An 18,450-nucleotide genomic window follows, 5' to 3' on the forward strand; every position below is an offset into this window, starting at 1 on the left:
CTTTGTAAAAAATATAAAAGCTATTTTGAACAGAATTCTTTGTTTTAAACCAGTAAAACCAGAGCAAAAAACATTTTACAAGTGGCATTCAAATATAAACAGGAATTTATGAGCTACACATTATTTATTCAATACAATGAGTCGACTTGCACACTAGTTTTCTATGTAGTCTCCTGCCACTGCAGTATACTTGTTCCAGCGCTCAGGAAGCTTCTTAATCTATCTATCTATCTATCTATCTATCTATCTATCTATCTATCTATCTATCTATCTATCTATCTATCTATCTATCTATCTATCTATCTATCTATCTATCTATCTATCTATCTATCTATCTATCTATCTATCTATCTATCTATCTATCTATCTATCTATCTATCTATCTATCTATCTATCTATCTCTATATCTATCTATCTCTATATCTATCTATCTCTATATCTATCTATCTCTATATCTATCTATCTCTATATCTATCTCTATATCTATATCTATCTAATCCCAGAAGAGTAGAAGTTTTTGACTGCATGTTGACCAATTCTTGCCTGCTCGTTCAACTTGAATTTCTTCTCTCCTAAAAATTCTTTAACACTAGAATCCCTGAAGCTTATTGTTTTTTTTTTTTGTTTTTTTCCCTGACCTCCTTAAATCTTCCTGAGATTAGCCCGCTGGGGTTAAGCAGAATGCAACCTGCTACACCCTCCCACCCCTGTTCAGTCAGGTGATGGCATCACCCTGCTGTAAGTGTTGAAGTGTTTATCTGGTGATACATTTGTAAGAAAGTATATAGGTAATGAAATACCATGATTTGAAATATATACATTTCATTTCTGTTCCACGTCTGCAGTGATCTGTGTAAATATAGAATGACAGAGGAAATGCAAGGCAAGAAATGCTGAACACATGGCTAAAACAAAAAAAATTATATGTTCTAGCAATTACATAATTTTGATGTGAAGTGTAGAATGCGTGAAGACTGAAGCCGAAATACCCTATATACACTTTCAGAAAAGTGGTAACAAAAAGCGTGCTTTTATTCAAGAATAAAATCAAAGAAAAAGTTGCTCAGTTGACATGTTGCTGAAGCCCAGCTATCAGTCTGTACATCGTAAAAGACGTTTGCTTACGTGTGTGTATGTGCGTTTTATTTTGAACCAGTTGTCACAGTGGTAAAGCTGTTCCATCACAGATCTGCACAGATGGCGCAGTGGATAAGCTAATACTTAGCAACCTCCAGGTAATAGGTTTGAATCCTGCGTTGTCTCTGTATTTTGCGCTTTGAATACTGAGCTACTATTGTTATTATCATATAATAGACTTGTATCAAATATGTCTTTAACATCCTGCGTAAATCTTTGGTACTTGTAAAATGTTACTTTTCCTTGCACACAGACATTCACATCAACATGCCATTTGAACAGTTTTTTTTTTATTCAGTTTTATTCTTTGATTCTTGAATAAAAAAAAAAATGTTCAAATGGCATGTTGATGTGAATGTCCATGTGTGAGGAAAAGTAACATGCACCATAGACACTGCAGTGTCTGTTTGCTCAAGAAGACACCAAGAAGAAATGATTGAGCTGCGTTTGTGTGTCTGCTTTTATCCCTTCAGTGCTAACTTTTACAAGTACCCCATATTTTACACTGGCTGTCACATGCTCAAATCAAATGCATATAAACAATAATAGAAGCTCACTACTCAAAATGGTAACTGCGAGTATGACCCGGGATTGAACCTGCAATATTTTGTTTGAGGCAGTAGTCCTTATATCCGCAACAGCCAAACGGATGTGTCTACTTTGTATTGATTGATAGGTGGACTTCAGTTTTTCACATTGTCAGTAACACATAAATTGAACAATTTCCTTTTCTTCGGTTATATTCTTGAATGAAAGTGCACTTGTTTTGTTACTCCTTTTTGTGAAAGTGCTTAATATTTGTACTTCAGTCTTCATGCATTATACACTTCATGTCAACATTTTGTCAATTATTACTATAACATGAATAAAGTTTTAGTTGTGTGCAACATTTCTTGCCTTGCATTTCCTATCATCCTGCATTTATACTGATCGTTGTAGACACAGAACACACATGAAATGTATGTATTCCCTATAATGATGTACAGTATTATTTACCCTATACAATTCCAGACACCTTACTCCCAGTTAGAGACTTCAGCTCTGAGAATTTTGCGTCTGACTTAACTTGGTGGGGGATGGGATAGCAGGCTGCTTCCTGCAAGTGCTGATTGACACATTTGCAAAACAAAGATGCTGATGCGGAGGTGCGAAGGAAGTTAAGGTGACCCGGCATTACGGATTTTTTCGTAGGCTTCAGGGATTCTAGTGTTCAAATAAATGTGAGATGGAATGACTCCTTCATTTGTCAAAAATTATTCACTGCACAACACTACTTGGATAAATGTCTGTCTGTTGAAGGGTCCGAGTGGCTGGACCAGGCCAAGGGGTAACCCATGTAACACCTAGCTGCTGCAGATAGAGGGTAATTTCTGGAGGGTGGGACTGGACCGCGTGTCTGCCTAGGGGGTTGCCAGCAGGGATCCTGAGTTGTTTCGTTGTGTAGTGGGTCTAACAACACACTGTACCAGCATATGCTCCCCAACTTGACTTGTTGAAGGAAAAGCTTGTAAAGCTTGTGCAGGTAAACATTACACAACAGATCAGATTGTACAGTAGTATGGAGGAATTTTAGACTATTCCTCCTTAATCTTTTTCTGTTTGCTAATCTGGGATTCCTTGTAGGAACATCTTTTCAGGCTATCCCATAATATCTGTGTTGGGTGGTCTTGGATGTAACATCTGATAACACTTTTTCTTTTACTTAGGCCATTCTCTTGTTAATTTACCATCGTGTTTAGGGTTATTGACCTATTACATTACCCATCTTCGGTTGGACTTCATATTAATGACTGCTTCCTTATATTTTTTTCTGTAAAATTTGTTTAATAGCACATATTCCAGAGCCCAAAGCAGCACAGGCCTAAAACACGTTTCCCCCACCCTCTTTTGCAAACTTTTGACATGCAGCAATGTTTCCTTTGTAGAGCAGTAGTTTCTTCCATAGCGGTGCTCTGTGAACACCATTCTTGTTAAATACTTGTAAGTGGACACATGACAGGGACTTGTGTTATTTCAAGAGTTTTCTGCAGGATATTTTGTTGTTACTATAGGCATCTGTTTTTATCTCCTTCAGCACTGCACCCTGCACTGTTGCAGTAATCATTTTGCAGGAGCAGCAGTACTAGATTTCCTTTTACAGGAGAATTGATGAACACTCAGGTTTTAGAAATATTTTTGCAGACTTCTCCCAAGTTACTCTCAACAGTCTTGATTCCAATGTCCACTGATATTTAATTTCATTGTGGTTATTGTTGACATGGACAGATCTTTTTGAGAAGATCAGACTCCAAACTTGGTGTACCTTTTTGAAGAGCAGGGCACCTCCAACATACAACATCAGTCTCATGTCATTAATTGTGGTTATTACTGTTTCAGAGGTTTCATTCGCCTAGAACTCACATACGTTTGAGGCATTGCCTGTAAATTTTTAAACTGCATTTTTTGCGAAAAGATGTATAATTGGTCGTGTGTTGGTGTAAGTAATATATTAGTCTATTCTGGTGACTTGGTTAAAGGTTAAACCACATTTTTAAGTAATTAATGCAGATTGTTTCTTGCAGCTTTATATCTGAGTTATCCCATATGAAGTACTCACCTCGGTTTGCAGTAGTCCCCCGTGAAGTCGCGGTTCAGGGTTCGTCGACTCGATCGTTTGCGGATTTTTCCTTAGAGCCTAACTATTTGTTGGCGGAAAGCGCAAATATCCTTCACAATTTTTTATGGCTTTTTTCGTGGCAATACTGTGCTGTAGAGAGAACAGGAAGCAACCGCTGAGGGAAACCCGGTTTGGGATGGTGAAAGTAGCCAATCTGAGAGCATTATTAATTTCTCCTTGCTTCTGATTGACTGCTGCCCTGTGATGCGTCTCCAGCTAAGTGCCCTCGTGTTTTCCACTTTATTGTATTCATTTTGTTATTCTTGAACACACAAGATGTCGCCGAAACGCCCTGCACCTTCTAAGGCTTCTGGCACTGAGCCTAAGCGCCAGAAGAAGTTTAAAACACTCCAGGAGAAGGTTGAACTACTGGATTTGCTGCGCGAAACTTAGAAGTTATGCTGCAGTAGTGCGCCACTATGGCATTAATGAAAGCACCGCACGCTACATAAAGAAGAATGAAGCAGCGATCTGGAGTACCGTATCTGTAAGTTTCTGTGATAGTGCCAAAAAGGTAACGACCATAAGGAATAAAAATATCGTCAGGATGGAATCTGCCTTGGCATTGTGTGTCACCGACTGCAGGAAGATGATCATCCCCTTGGACGGTAACATCATCCGTGAGAAAGCACAGAAATTGTACCAGCAGTTGGCTACAGGAGACAATGTAGCAACTTCCCATCACAATGTTCCTGAAACCTATAAAGAAAAGCCAGCACGAAACGCCACCAGAAGAAGACCCGTCCAAAGATACGACTCCTCCTGAAGAAGAGGCGCCACCCGAGGAGTTTTAAATCCTCTGCATCGTACTGCACAGCTACTTCATCATCATCATCATCAATATCATTCATCATTGGTGAGTACCCATACATTTTACTGTATTTTAATTAAATGAAATTATTATGTATTTACTCATAACAAAGAAAAAGACAGCACATACCAAAGAAAACGCGCTTGCATGTATATTACAGTATGTGTGGCGGTAACATCGGTATGTTACATTCTAGCACTACGGGAGACATACCGTGTTTCCCCGAAAGTAAGACCTAGCAGTAATTTCTAATGCAACGCTAATAAAAGCCCTCCCCCAAAAATAAGACCTACCGCTAATCTGCCGTCTTTGCATCTGTCCTGAGAGCTGCCATATTTAGCCTAGAAGTTGCCCTGGTTACAAGGTAAGGCACTTTTACAAGTAGTTAAAAGAGTAAACGTTGTCTTTTGTCCAGCATAACATCAGATAAATATGGTGCAGTCAAGCCATTATAAGAAAGTGGGTAGATTTAATGTTTCCACATGTTTTGTGAGGTGCCCAAAGAGGTCTGCTAGTCTGGGATTCTGCTAGCACTCACCGCACTAAAGACATGAAGAACTTCCTTAAAGAGAGAAGAATAGATCAAATAATGATTCCTGCAGGAATGACAGCCTATTTCCAGACACTTGACATTGCAATAAACAAGCCATTCAAGGACCATTTGCGAATAGAAGTCAATGATTACATTGAAAACAGAATGGATAGAAATCAGCAGGGGAACTTTGTGAAGCCTAAGCTGCAAGAGGTGGTGACTTGGGTGAAGAATTCATGGGTTGAAATCACTGAAAGCTGTGTTGCCAATGCACTACGAGCAGGTTACCTGGACAAGAAGTGTTCATTTAAGGAGAGCAGTATTGCTGCACATGAGAGATTGGGGCCATTAATTCTAAAGGAAATAGTCAAAAGAAATCCAGGAAGGAATTTCAGGTTCAGGTATGGAGAGTTATGATGATATTCTAGAAGATGACGATTGTATTTGAATAAATGTATAAGCAGTTAACATACTGTACAGTAGTTTGTATAACATGAATACATGTTGATTGTTAAACCAGAGTTAACATAGGAGGGGGTACCCAAGGGAGTCCGTGATACCGGTAGCGCTGCGCTGGCCGGGGCTTTTGGGGTGCACGTTTTTTTTCCTGCTGCAGTAGGTGAGTGTGGAACAGCTTTCAACCTTGTTTTTTGCTTCTTCTCATTCTGTGTGTTCGGCATGCGGCTGTGGGCTTTTGTTTCTTGCTGGGGAGGGGTGCTGCATTTCACCTTTTTTTAGGCGAGAAAAATCTTTTCTCATTTGGGAAGGGGTGAGGTGCGGCGTTTTTCCCTGGCGGGGGGCGGGGGTTAGCAGCTGCGCGCTGGCCGCAGGGATCAAGAACGGCAGGAGACGGGGTTGAAACTTGGGGCACTACCTCTGAGTAAGTTGTTCTGTGCTTGCCTGCCGTGGTGGGGGAGGTGTGTTCTCCAGGGGCGCTCCGTCCAGCGCGGCGCTATTGCAGATTCTTTTGGGTACCACCTTGTACAGTAGTTTGTAGAACATGAATACCGTACATGTTGATTTGATTGTTGAACAGGCATTAACGTACCAGTAATTTGTACCGTATAATTGTTGAACAGGAATGAATGTACTTTTTTGAACTTCAATAAAAATGTAAGACCTACCCGAAAATAAGCCCTAGTGTATTTTTTGGACCTAAAATGAATATGACACTGTCTTATTTTTGGGGAAACGCAGTAGCACTACAGTACTGTACAGTATACGGGTTTACCTTTACATTCTTTTTTTAGGTAATGTATTAAGATAATTTTTTAGGTAATGTATTAAGCTGAGTTTGCAACAAAATTAAAGTGCTTTGGGGGCATACTGTATTTAGGGTTTAAAGTATAAAAATAGGCATTTAAAAGGCATTTTTTAACCACATCCAAAAGTCGCAGTTTTTCACAATTCGCAGGTGCTCTCGGAACGTAACCCCCGTGAATTTTGGGGGTGTACTGTAACTCTAAAGTATATACTATACAATATTTTGAAAATACTTTGGGTGCAACCCATTTTATGAAGTGTTTAGTTGGAAGCCTTGTATTTCTCGATATACTGTAAGTTTTGAAGTTTAGTTATTGGAAAGGGTTTATTCAAATCTAATCTTTATTTTTGCAAGGTTTTGAGCCATTATATTTTAGGTCTGACAAAGGCAACTTGAAGAGCTTGTCTCAGGAATCAAGACAAATAAAGTGTATTTAGTTTATGTCACAATACCATATTTTTATTATTATTATTATTATTATTTGATGCTGATACCAGTGCAATTTCACGATACTTGAAAACTATTTGATACCATTTGATATTTTTCCCCATTTTGAAATTTACTTTCTTCATTATAATTTCTTCTAAGCTTTTTATAATTTCTAATTTTTTTTGTTGTGTTTTTTATTTCTCTGTTTTAATATGCAGTGTGTGATCATTTATTTCAACTTGTTACTGTAATTCTTTGTTATATTCAATCTTTATCCTCATCACATGTTTCCTGTAGGGGGCGATAGCTCCCTAGTTGGAATAAGTTCTTTTGTAATTGCGGCCTTTTAAGTAACCGGAAACTATATAGATATGATATTAAAAGGCGATACCTCTCCTCACATAAGAGAAAATAACTTTCTTTACTGATGATTTACATGGCATTACAGATGGAGGAAGCCATAGCAAGACAATACTTTTATCAAGGTGGGATCTCGATGTATACAGTCTGCCATTTTCCGTCGCTGTGTTTGGCTGCTGTCCAAGTCTTTTTTTATACTGTCTTCTCCACGTGCAGGCCCTTACTTATGTTCCAAACAAGGGAAGGAGAGGATTCCATTTCATCTCTAACATACAGAAATAGTACAAAGCCTATTTTCGTAGTTGTACCTTCTCTCTTCAAATGCTTGCCTAGTAGTTCTAAATGCTGAGAGCCCCTGTGTGCTAACTTTAGCCTGGCCTGTACATGTGAGTGGATTTCTAAAATAATTTTTTGTACAGAACACAGTGACATTAAAGTTATATTCTTATTACAACATGTAAAATTTGTGTTTTTGATTTATATCATACTTATTAGAAACACATTTAAGTCGGTTTGCTTTTTTTTTGTTTTTTTTTATATTTTTGTGTTTATGTATAATCTTGCACTTCAGCAGCAATCCTCAACCTTAGCTGATATTTTTTTCTGATGGCTCTGATGTAATATATTTAGGTTTTTTTTTTTTTTTTTTTTGTCATCACTGACTTCTTGGGAAGCCAAAAATAAAAATGCAGCATAGAGTAACTTCAAGAGTAACAGTAAGAAAATGAATCATTTGTATGCATTTTAGTAAAATATAAAGCAATTTTCCCCACCGAGTACTGAGGGGAGGAGTAAGAGATGCTATCTCTAGCCATCTAGCTGTTCACTAACGTCACACAGTCTTGTGTATGCAACAGATGCAGATGTAATAAAATATATGTAAAAAGCATCAAATCAACAGTGGGAATCTGTGAAGTTAAACTGGCTTTTATTACAGTTACCAACTTGTGGTTTAGCTGTTATATATCCTTTGTTCGCTAATACTAGTTATTGCATAAACCAAACTTACTGTTCATAACACTGTAGATTTTGTAATTAAAGGTGATAATCCACGGGTGAAGGTTTTCAGCCCTTTCTGCCTGCCTGCTTTTAAACACTGGCATGCAGACAAGTTTGGCTTAGGGCATGTTTATACTTAGCACTTTGAGCTGGTGTTCAGACCACAATGCAAAGCGCACATGAAGTCAGTGACCAAAATACATTCATACACATAGCAGTCTCTTCGATCAACAAATTGATAGTCTTCTAGTCAATAGTGACAGGTTTTGATTAGTGAGATTCTGATGATGAAAAAGTTGTGCCAGTTACTAATGTTTCTAAGAGGAGAAAAATGAGAGTGTGCAGTAAACAAAAGCGTTAAAGGAAGGGCGAGTATAATCTTGAGTGGAGGGCATTAAAGATGAACAGATGCATTTCAGATATTTGTTGCTGGTCTTTCTTTCACTTTAATGACCTGCTGTGCCCTTTATTCAACATGTCTCCTATGTCACCAGCCTTTCATCCAAATTCAGTACTTTAGATATATGGTGCCACGTTGGTATCACTGTGTAGTTACAAACAATTCTGCTTGCAGTGCACGGTGAAAACCAAGCACACGGCAGGAACGCATGGGGACGTTGCATGAATGTCTGCCATCAGTTACGCCATACGGCTCTCTCACCGCACATGGATGTATCCAGCATAAACTAACCTCGAGAAGACAAGTCTTCATGAGTCACAAAAGAAAAATCAAAGTCTAAATGGAAGTCATTTAAAGTAATTTTTTCTGAAATTTTTTTTTTTGGGTCAAGTCCAAAGTCATTAAATTTGTTCCTCGAGTCTGTCTCATCCCCATTTCTAGTAACAGAATATAAAACACATGAATACTAATAGTAACAAGAAATAAAATAGTGGCATGTCAGTCAAGTAATTGTGTAGCTATCCTTTAAATTACTATTGGAATTCTTAAATTACAATGCAAGACTTGAGTTTAATGTGTGATAGATATGTGAATTCCCCCAGTGTGACAAAAAGTGGGGTGTGTTAATTGTTGGGTGATTTCAGCAAATGATATCCTAATGGTGTACGTTATTTATTTTAGTGTGTGTAATTTTATTGTCTTTTTTCACTTGTAACTGAAAAGCACTGCTTAAAATAATACTAAAAATAAATCATTATTACATCTGTACGGATTTCTAGTTCAGGATATTTTCATTTAAGCAAACACAGGTTTTTTTTTTTTTTTTTTTTTTTTTGTGGACTGATGTGGCTTTTTTCTTATTTAGCTTGTGTACAAAGAATATAATTGTATTCAAATAATGTTAACTGAGAGCCTCCCAATACATTCGACATTGCACCACTCAAATATACAGGTAAAATTCCGTTACAGCGAACTCCCAGGGACCTAAAAAATATTTTGTTGTAACAAGATTCTGTATTTGTTGCTATAGTGCTTTCTTTAACTTGTGCTCAAGCGTTTGCAATCATTTCAATAGCTTCTTTGCGTTAATTTTAATCTCCTCCTGCTTGCAAGTTATTCTGACGAGAATTTTTCTCGGCATTTCCTTGCGATAATGCACTTTCAGGGTGCGAATGATGCCCAAATCCAATGGCTGAAGCGCTGCCGTGCACTTGGGTGGGAGGAATTCAACTGGAACATTATCTAAATGTGGAAGCATGTTGTGGGCAGCACAGTTATCAATCAGAGCTGAATCATCCTTTTTTTTTTTTTCTTCATATTGTGAGGTTTCTGAACTCTTTTGAGACCCCCCACTTCCCACCCAACAGGAACAAGACACTGAAGTGCATCCTGAAGCGCAATTGCCACATCTGTGGAAGCTTGTTTGGCCGTTGCCGGGCAGGGTGACAACAGGCTCATAGTGCTGCAGTGAAGCGACACAGAAGCAAATCATAAAAGATCGGGGTCGCGCTATACGTCTCTGTCTTGCACCCCAAAACATGAGGCTGAGTCTCGGTGCTTTAGCAAAACCAGCTTTATTCCGCTTGTAACAGGAACGGCACACTTATTTATTGTAGCGTGATCTGTCACTCTGCTATACACAGACACAGCAGATCAGTGATCAAGTTACCTGTTTCCTGCATTTACAATGTTCCTTGCATATTGCCCATCGATATCTTTTCTGTTTGCTTTGGCTGAGTGACTCTGCACAGCTTTGAGCAGGCTGTTGCCCCAGCAACAGATAAACAGTCTTCCATAGACACGGAGTTTGGACTTCAGGACGCTCTTCGGCGTGTCGTCTACTTGGGGGAGGTCCCAAGAGAGTTTACAAACCTGTTATTTTCTTGAATGAGTGCCGCATTAATAGGAATGTTTCTTGAACACGCATCACTGAACCACATAAAAACTGCCTTTTCGACGTCTTCAAATGCAGCAGTTCACATATGTTTGCAACCCAAGTTTTTTCTTCTTTTTTGCTCGGTCTTTCAAGAAAGTTGACAGCGTCGATAGCGAAATTCCGAATTCACCGGCAACGTCTTTTTTTTCTTTTTGCCGCAATAGAGAGCTGCAAAAAATGTAGAGTTTTTTTTTCTCTAATATGAACTGTTATCGTTTTTTCATGTCTACCGTTTCTATAGGAGGGTGACACTGAGTTAAATTCCAATGGATGTTTTTCAAATGTTGATGAGCAATAAGTAAAAGGTATCACTGAAATCCGCAGGAAACAAAAAAAAAACTACAAAAAAAGTCTGAAGAAAGGAAAAAAATTTACAGTGTTTGTTTGGGGGGTTGTTGTGCACAACTGAGCTGCGGCCACAGAACTAACTGCTCTGTGGATGATTCATTCAAGCATTTCAAGATCTTTAGGGCACTTTGTTGTAATGAAAGTATCCGCTGAATGTACTTTGTAGTAACGAGATTTCTATAGACTCGTGGCATATGGGGAAGCTGTCGGGACCACAAAAACACTTTGTTGTAATGAAAATTTTATTATAAAGATATTCATTGTAATAGAATTTTACCTGTATTATAAAAGCTGTGCCACCTGTCTAAGACGGTTTAGAATCTTAAGTAATCCGTATAGGTCTGAGCTTTAATGTTTGCAGCGCACCATCTTTGAGAATGTATTTTGTAATGCATCCAGTAATAAAATGCATTGCATTTGTCATTCCAACAGATGGCACATCTCAAACGTTTGTAGTAAAATGCATTACTAACAATTTGTGTGTGATGCACCATCTGTTCAGATGACTAAGGCAATGCATTTTATTACTGTGAATGTCTGTGATATGCCATCTGTTGGAATGACACAAACATGCAATGGGATGGACACTCAAGATAAAGGGACACAAGGATGCTTATTTTATTACATAGATAGATACTTTATTAATCCCCAAGGGGAAATTCACATACTCCAGCAGCAGCATACTGATAAAAAAAAAAAAACAATATTAAATTAAAAAGTGATAAAAATGCAGGTATAACAGACAGTAACTTTGTATAATGTTAACATTTACTCCCCCGGGTGGAATTGAAGAGTCCAGATTCCCTGGACTCCCAATTTTTAATTATGCAAACTACAAACTCTCAAAGGCTGGCGAAACTACCTGGTGTTTTCAGATGTTTGATTCATGGAATATTTTCATAATCCACAATCAATCTGACAAAAACAGAAGACTGAATTCTTAATGTATGATCTTCAGTGTTGCTTTTAAAGACAGCTGCTTCTAGCGTGTCAGGCTGCATTAACCACCTTCTTAAGCCTAGTTTAACATGTCTGCAATGTTTTCAATGGCAGCACTGCAAAAATTACATCAGAAGTGACAATACATGCTGAGTTTTCGCCATGTACTACGCCCTGATTATTTTTTAAATAGGTGGCAATTCAGGCATGGTGCCATGTACCCTAAATGATGAATTTCGTGGAGAGCCCAGTTATTTGCCATTAATTAACTGAATATGGAACAATAGGTCATCAAAGTGCAAGGAAGATGCACAGAATATTTGAAGTTCATCTCTATATCATGTACAACATCCACTCATGAGAATATTATACTCGCCTTCCCTTTGCTGCTCTTGCTGCTCAATTATGTTATATTGCACACACTAGTGAGCAATATAACATAATTGTAAAGAAAGTCTTTCTTTAAAGCAAGCAAGAGAAACAATAGTGTTTAGCTATGAAGCAGGTGGGGCAGTGAGGGCAAGAATGCCAAATGTTTCCTGTCATTATTTACCACAATATAAATAAAGTAAGAACACATGCATTATTATGGATTAAAAAAAGGGGGAAGAGAACAAGGTGAACCATTCCACTACTACATCAGTATAACTTACAAGTGAAATGATTTACAATTACAAGCAGCATTATGACAAAAATAGAAAAAACTTTTTTGGCGGTGTAAATACGAAAGATGTTCCACAAAGTAGCAGTGACTGCAGGAAGTGGACAGCATCACACCTAAGTCAGGGAATGTACCATGCTGTATGAGTTGTTTTTAGGCAAAACCAGTTTTAGGACTGAAAATGTGCAAGAGCACAATAATGGTATATTTACTAGTCAGCCTACACCATCTTACAAATGCTGATGCAATTCTGATTTAATTCATGAAATGGACACTAAAATGTGCACTACATACGAAGTACAAAAGAAACCTAATGTTCACCAATAATATTTTTGTGTTTTGATTTCATCTCCTCAGCAAAAGGATAAGGCAATATTCCCTCATAATATCCAGAAAGGTTTTTAATCTGATATTAGATGTTTTTAGGAGAAAATATTGGAATACACTGTTTGTGCAAGTGTTCAGTTTGTATATTTCACTAATTCACATAAGTAGATAAACAGTGTGGAGGAAAACGTTTCCTAATTAGGACACAATTACCTTAAAATTGGCTGTTACCAGTGAATCAATAAAATAACCTGCCACGTTTTCTGGATCAAAACCTGGTTTTCTTTTAAGGAAGCAAAAGCTGTGTCACACCAGTCAGACAATACCTACAAAAATGTTGTTATTCCTCAGAAATCCCAACATAGGCAGTAAGATTTAACAAAAGCCGAGAGGAGGCCACTGATGACTTTGAAGGAGTTGCAGAGTTTAGTACCCGAGACTGGAATAAAAGTGTACCAGTCGGCCATATTGTACGCTTTGAGTAACATTCACCTGCATTGGAGGGTAACACAAAATAAACCATTATTTAGAAATAATCATAAACTACCATGCAAGACAATTTGTTTCAGGTACAATAACCAGATAACTTTGGAGGGGGTCAAAGACAAAAGCATTCATGTGCTATAATACTCTGTCAAAGTCTAGATCTTGATCCACTTGAGAATTGGTAGCATTATTTGTAAACTGTGTATTACATGCACCCAGCTAACTTGTTCAAATTGGAGATATTTTTCCTGACAGAATGGGCTAAAACCACTTCTGAGCAGTGTGAAAACTGCTATTTAAAAACCTATTAGTGTGGAGAACACTTCTGTAAGCCTCTATAAAGAAAAATGAATTAATGTCTTTCCAATATTGTACTGTGTCCTCTAAGTCGAATGCTTTGTGTATATAAGGAAAAATGAATTAATGTCTTTCCAATATTGTACTGTGTCCTCTAAGTCTAATGCTTTGTGTTATAATAGACACAAATGTTTGAACTCTGATATTGTTATTTGACTGCTTATAGGACCATAACTTATTTAATTTCTAATAGGATGAGGAGGAGGCTGGACTCCTGGAACTGCTAAAATCTCAAATCTGTGATAATGCTGCCCTTTATGCACAGAAATATGATGAGGAATTTCAGCCATTTTTGCCTCAGTTTGTTACTGCCATTTGGAACTTATTGGTCACTACAGGTCAGGAAGTGAAATATGATTTGGTAAGAGTCACCAGAACGTACAGTTGCTTTTCAGGGTTTTTGCTGCAAATATTGCAAAGATAAACTTTTCAACACATTTGATTATTCTTGTTTCAGCTTGTAAGTAATGCTATTCAGTTTCTGGCCTCTGTGTGTGAAAGGCCGCACTACAAACAACTATTTGAAGATCAGAATACACTGACTAGTATCTGTGAGAAAGTGATTGTCCCAAACATGGAGTTCAGAAGTAAGTGGACATTGAACAGAAAATCTCTGTATTTGTATACTTCTTGAAATGCTTTTAAAAAGCTGTTTACTTTTGCTCTGTATAGCTGCAGATGAAGAAGCATTTGAAGATAACTCTGAAGAATATATTAGAAGAGATCTGGAAGGGTCAGGTATGAAATATGAGCCATAATGCTACATCCATCTTCAACTCTGGCAAAAGCTGCTTCATAATTTTTTTTTTTTTTTTTTTTTTTTGGGGAAGACATTGATACACGTCGACGGGCAGCTTGTGACCTAGTCAGAGGGCTTTGCAAATTCTTTGAGGGGCCAGTGACTGGCATATTCTCTGGCTATGTAAATTCAATGCTGACAGAGTACTCCAAGAATCCTTCCATAAACTGGAAACACAAAGATGCAGCCATTTACTTGGTTACTTCCTTGGCATCTAAAGCACAGACACAAAAGGTACCATCACTCCATCTGATTGGTTTGATTTTTTTTTTTTTTTTTTTTATCTTATGCAGCCATTCTTATTCTTTCTTTTGTATTCTTAGCATGGCATAACTCAAGCCAATGAACTAGTGAACATTACAGAGTTCTTCGTAAATCACATACTTCCAGATCTCAAATCTTCAAATGGTAATTTTTTCTTTCTCTGTTCATTGTGACCGGAAAAATACCATATAGCATACAAGTTTACTTGTCTCAGTACAAATATTTGAAATTGAATACCTAATTAGAATATAAAACAAAAACTGAAGAATGTATTGCAGTATTATATGCCAAACAACTGCTAATGAGAAAAAATGCATTTTTGTCAACAAAACTCCACTGAGAATGACATACCTAATTTAATTAAACTTGAATTTTACTCTAAAGATTAAGAAAAAGTGGTAGGGAAAACAGCAATGATAAGATTTAAAGTCAATTAAATGTTTGGTTCATAAACCACATGTCTTTTGCCTAGTAATATTTAATATTATCTTTTATTGTGGCTTAACTAATACAGTTAGTTGATTTAATGAGTTTTTATTCATGTTAGTTGCCATTTGGTCTTGGAGATGTTTCATTGCTCACCAAGACAAGTGGTTCTTACAGTGTTTGCTTTTAACATAGTGCAGTACTGGTGTCATTAATAATTTATACATTTTGCCAATATGATTCTGCATATTCATCTAAATACCTGTGTGCTTACCTTCATATTTGTATGGACTGCCTATATTAGATTTGACCAATCCTGTCCACATATTTGCATCCCTGGAATGCAACCTATAGGTTTTACAGTTAGAGCTATCATGTTCTCATTATTTTTTACTTGTGTATCACTAATTATTTTGAGATACTACTTTTAAATAAACTATAGTAATGCTCCACAAAACCTTATTGTACACAATGAAATATTAGAGCATTGGTCTTGCTAATAATTTGTCATCTTGTATCTTTTTCCCCCCTGTCAGTAAATGAATTTCCAGTTTTAAAAGCGGATGCCATCAAATATGTCATGATATTCAGGAGTCAGGTAAGAAACACTTAGAAATGGTTGTCATATATTCCTACAAAGGATACTTAATAGGTAATTTGGAGCAGAGACGAGTTTTAAGACCTGCTCAGTAGGATTTGAGCTAACTTGGCTGCATGACTTTTGTCTTGATAAGCTTACTTTTCAGGAGTGAAGCTAAATTATGAAGGTTGTTTTTTGGTTTTTGTGTGTCTGTGTGTGTGATTTTCTTTTTTTATTCTAATTTGTATTTAATTTTACTTTTACAGCTGCATTTTGTAATAGTAATCCTCTGCTAATATTTCAGCTTCCAAAGGAACAAATACTTGGTACTATCTCACTTTTGATTAACTATCTCCAGGCAGAAAGTATTGTTGTTCATACATATGCTGCTCATGCACTGGAAAGACTTTTCACAATGCGGGGCCCAAGCAACACAACTCTGTAAGTATTGCTGCCAAGGAAATGACAGTATTTACTGTAGTATATTGTCTTTGTAGATGAACAAATTCTTACACCTATGACCTGGGGTTAAAATAAAGTCACTTCCCTCTTGCTTGTCGTTAAAGGAGGCCGGTGTTATAAAGGACATCCAGCCTTGAAAAAGTTCTTGCCAAAATTATTTTGTGATAAACTGAAATATCGATGACCATTACAAAGCATTTTTCATATGTAGCTCATAGTACCTTGTGGGCAAACCACCTGATTACATCAAAAAACAATGGTAAATCCAGTCCAATCGCAGGTAGGTGAAAAACTGGTATATGACAGTCCTATAGCCCAGATGCACTTTAGTCAGATTGGTTTGATAACTGTGGTGGTGATGGAACAATTGTGAGCAAGAGTTGCCATGAAAAAAAGAGTAGTAAGGAATAGTAGGAGTATGTTAGACGTAAATTTATACAGCACAAAATAATACGGCGAGGAAGTGCATAAAAACAAGTTCTTCATACAAGAGCACAAAACAAGGCCATAAAAAAAGAAAAAAGTATGTGAAACAGCCCATAAACAAGTTGGGGAGAAACTATTTAAATACTTGATGAAATGAGGTAAGTCTTTAACACTAGAATCTCTCAAGCCTATGAAAAAAACTTGTAATCCTGGGCCACCTTAAATTCCTTCGCACGTCTTCATCAGCGTCTTTTGTTTTGCAAATGTGTCAAGCAGCAGGCAGACTGCTATCCCGTTCCCCACCGACACAGCTTTAGGCTGGGTTTATACTTCACACGATGCGTGCTCCAGCGGACGCTACTGCTACATATGCGTTGTACTGTTTATACTTGCACACATACTATACATAAATCTGGAAGATTCCACCAGGAGGCAGTGTGTGATATCACCACAGTGAGAAAACGTTTGGCTTTGCTATGTTGTGAATTGCCCAAAACATCCATTAAATTCTGAGGACACCTTGCCACAATATCTCCGAAAAGAATGTTTAATGATTACATCCATTAATCCAGGGATGCGCCCGTTCCAGTAAGAATCGGGCGAGAGACAGAAACAAAATCCCTGGACGGGGCAACAGCTCATTGTAAGGTGAACATCAAGCATTCACTTAAACTAGTGTAATTTTTAGAGTCACCAAATTCCCAAAACTACTTGTCTTTGGAACGAAACAAAACACTCTTTTACAAGCACCATAAATTTACTCCTGCTGTTATAGACTCAAATCAAATATGTTTTTATAATGGTAATAATAATAGCCGCTCACTACTCAGAACGGTTCAGTTCATAAAAGACCTGGAATCGAACCCTCCACCTCTCAGCTTGGAGACGGCAGTTCTTGCCTCTACACCAGCCAAGCAAACGTATATGTGGTTGTGTGTGTAGTGCCCTATCCTGATTTTACTTTGGTTAAATTCTTGAAAAAAAGCGCATTTGTTTTGTTATATCTGTGTCTTTTGTGAAAGTGTTTATTTGGACTTCTGTCTTCACACATTATAGACTTCACGTCAGCATTTTGCCAATTATTACTATAACATGGAAGTTTCTATTCTAGCTATGTGTTCAACATTTCTTGCCTTGCAATTCCTATCATCCTACAGTTAGATTGTTTTAGACACGGGACACACATGAAATGTATGTGTTCCAAATAACAATATATTTACCCTATACAATTCAAGGCACCTCACACCCATATAAACAGACTTGAGCTGGGAGAGCTTGATGTATGACTAAAGCTGCGTTGGTGGGGGATGGGATAGCAGCAGGCTACCTGCTGCCATTGCTGATTGACACATTTGCAAAACAAAAGACTCTGAGGAGGTGCGAGGGAATTTAAGGTGGCTCAGGATTACGAGTTTTTTTTATAGGCTTCAGGAATTCTAGTGTGAATTTACATTTTAATAGGTCAAAAAGGCTGAGAATATCTGACATGCTGAGGCTGAGACTTTCTGACGTGTGCTTTGCAAACGCAACACGAGAGTTTTTGGTCTGTTCTGTGGTGTGAGATTTAAATAAACAAATAACATTTTGCTCTTAAAAACTTGGGTTTTGGTTGCCGCTAAGGAACCGTGTGGGAATTTTTAAACTTTCTTCCCTTTACAAGGGCTTTTTTTTTTTTTTGCTTTTTTTTCACCCACACGAGCAAAAGTAGCTGGGTGTTTGGAGGTGCGCTTGGAAAAGTTACTTGTACGTGTGCTTGTTCTTGTTATCTGTATTTGAATTCGCATCAAAGATGCAGGGTAGAAAGCAACAGTAACTGATATCAACATTTGTAAGCAAATAACCACGTCGTAG

The 18,450-nt window shown here is 37.5% G+C and overlaps 1 protein-coding gene across 1 annotated transcript in view; it reads left to right on the forward strand.

Annotated features, from left to right (window-relative positions):
* The window catches only part of cse1l (CSE1 chromosome segregation 1-like (yeast)), a 267,035-nt gene that overhangs the window by 174,689 nt on the left and 73,896 nt on the right, over positions 1 to 18,450 (forward strand). Inside the window, exons 9-15 of the mRNA XM_051932995.1 lie at positions 13,836 to 14,003; positions 14,100 to 14,229; positions 14,315 to 14,380; positions 14,473 to 14,675; positions 14,765 to 14,849; positions 15,668 to 15,729; positions 16,016 to 16,152. Coding sequence (XP_051788955.1) covers positions 13,836 to 14,003; positions 14,100 to 14,229; positions 14,315 to 14,380; positions 14,473 to 14,675; positions 14,765 to 14,849; positions 15,668 to 15,729; positions 16,016 to 16,152 — 851 coding nt within the window. The remainder of the gene's footprint in view (positions 1 to 13,835; positions 14,004 to 14,099; positions 14,230 to 14,314; positions 14,381 to 14,472; positions 14,676 to 14,764; positions 14,850 to 15,667; positions 15,730 to 16,015; positions 16,153 to 18,450) is intronic.

Source organism: Erpetoichthys calabaricus, chromosome 10 (assembly GCF_900747795.2).
Source record: "Erpetoichthys calabaricus chromosome 10, fErpCal1.3, whole genome shotgun sequence".
NCBI classification, from domain to species: Eukaryota; Metazoa; Chordata; class Cladistia; order Polypteriformes; family Polypteridae; genus Erpetoichthys; species Erpetoichthys calabaricus.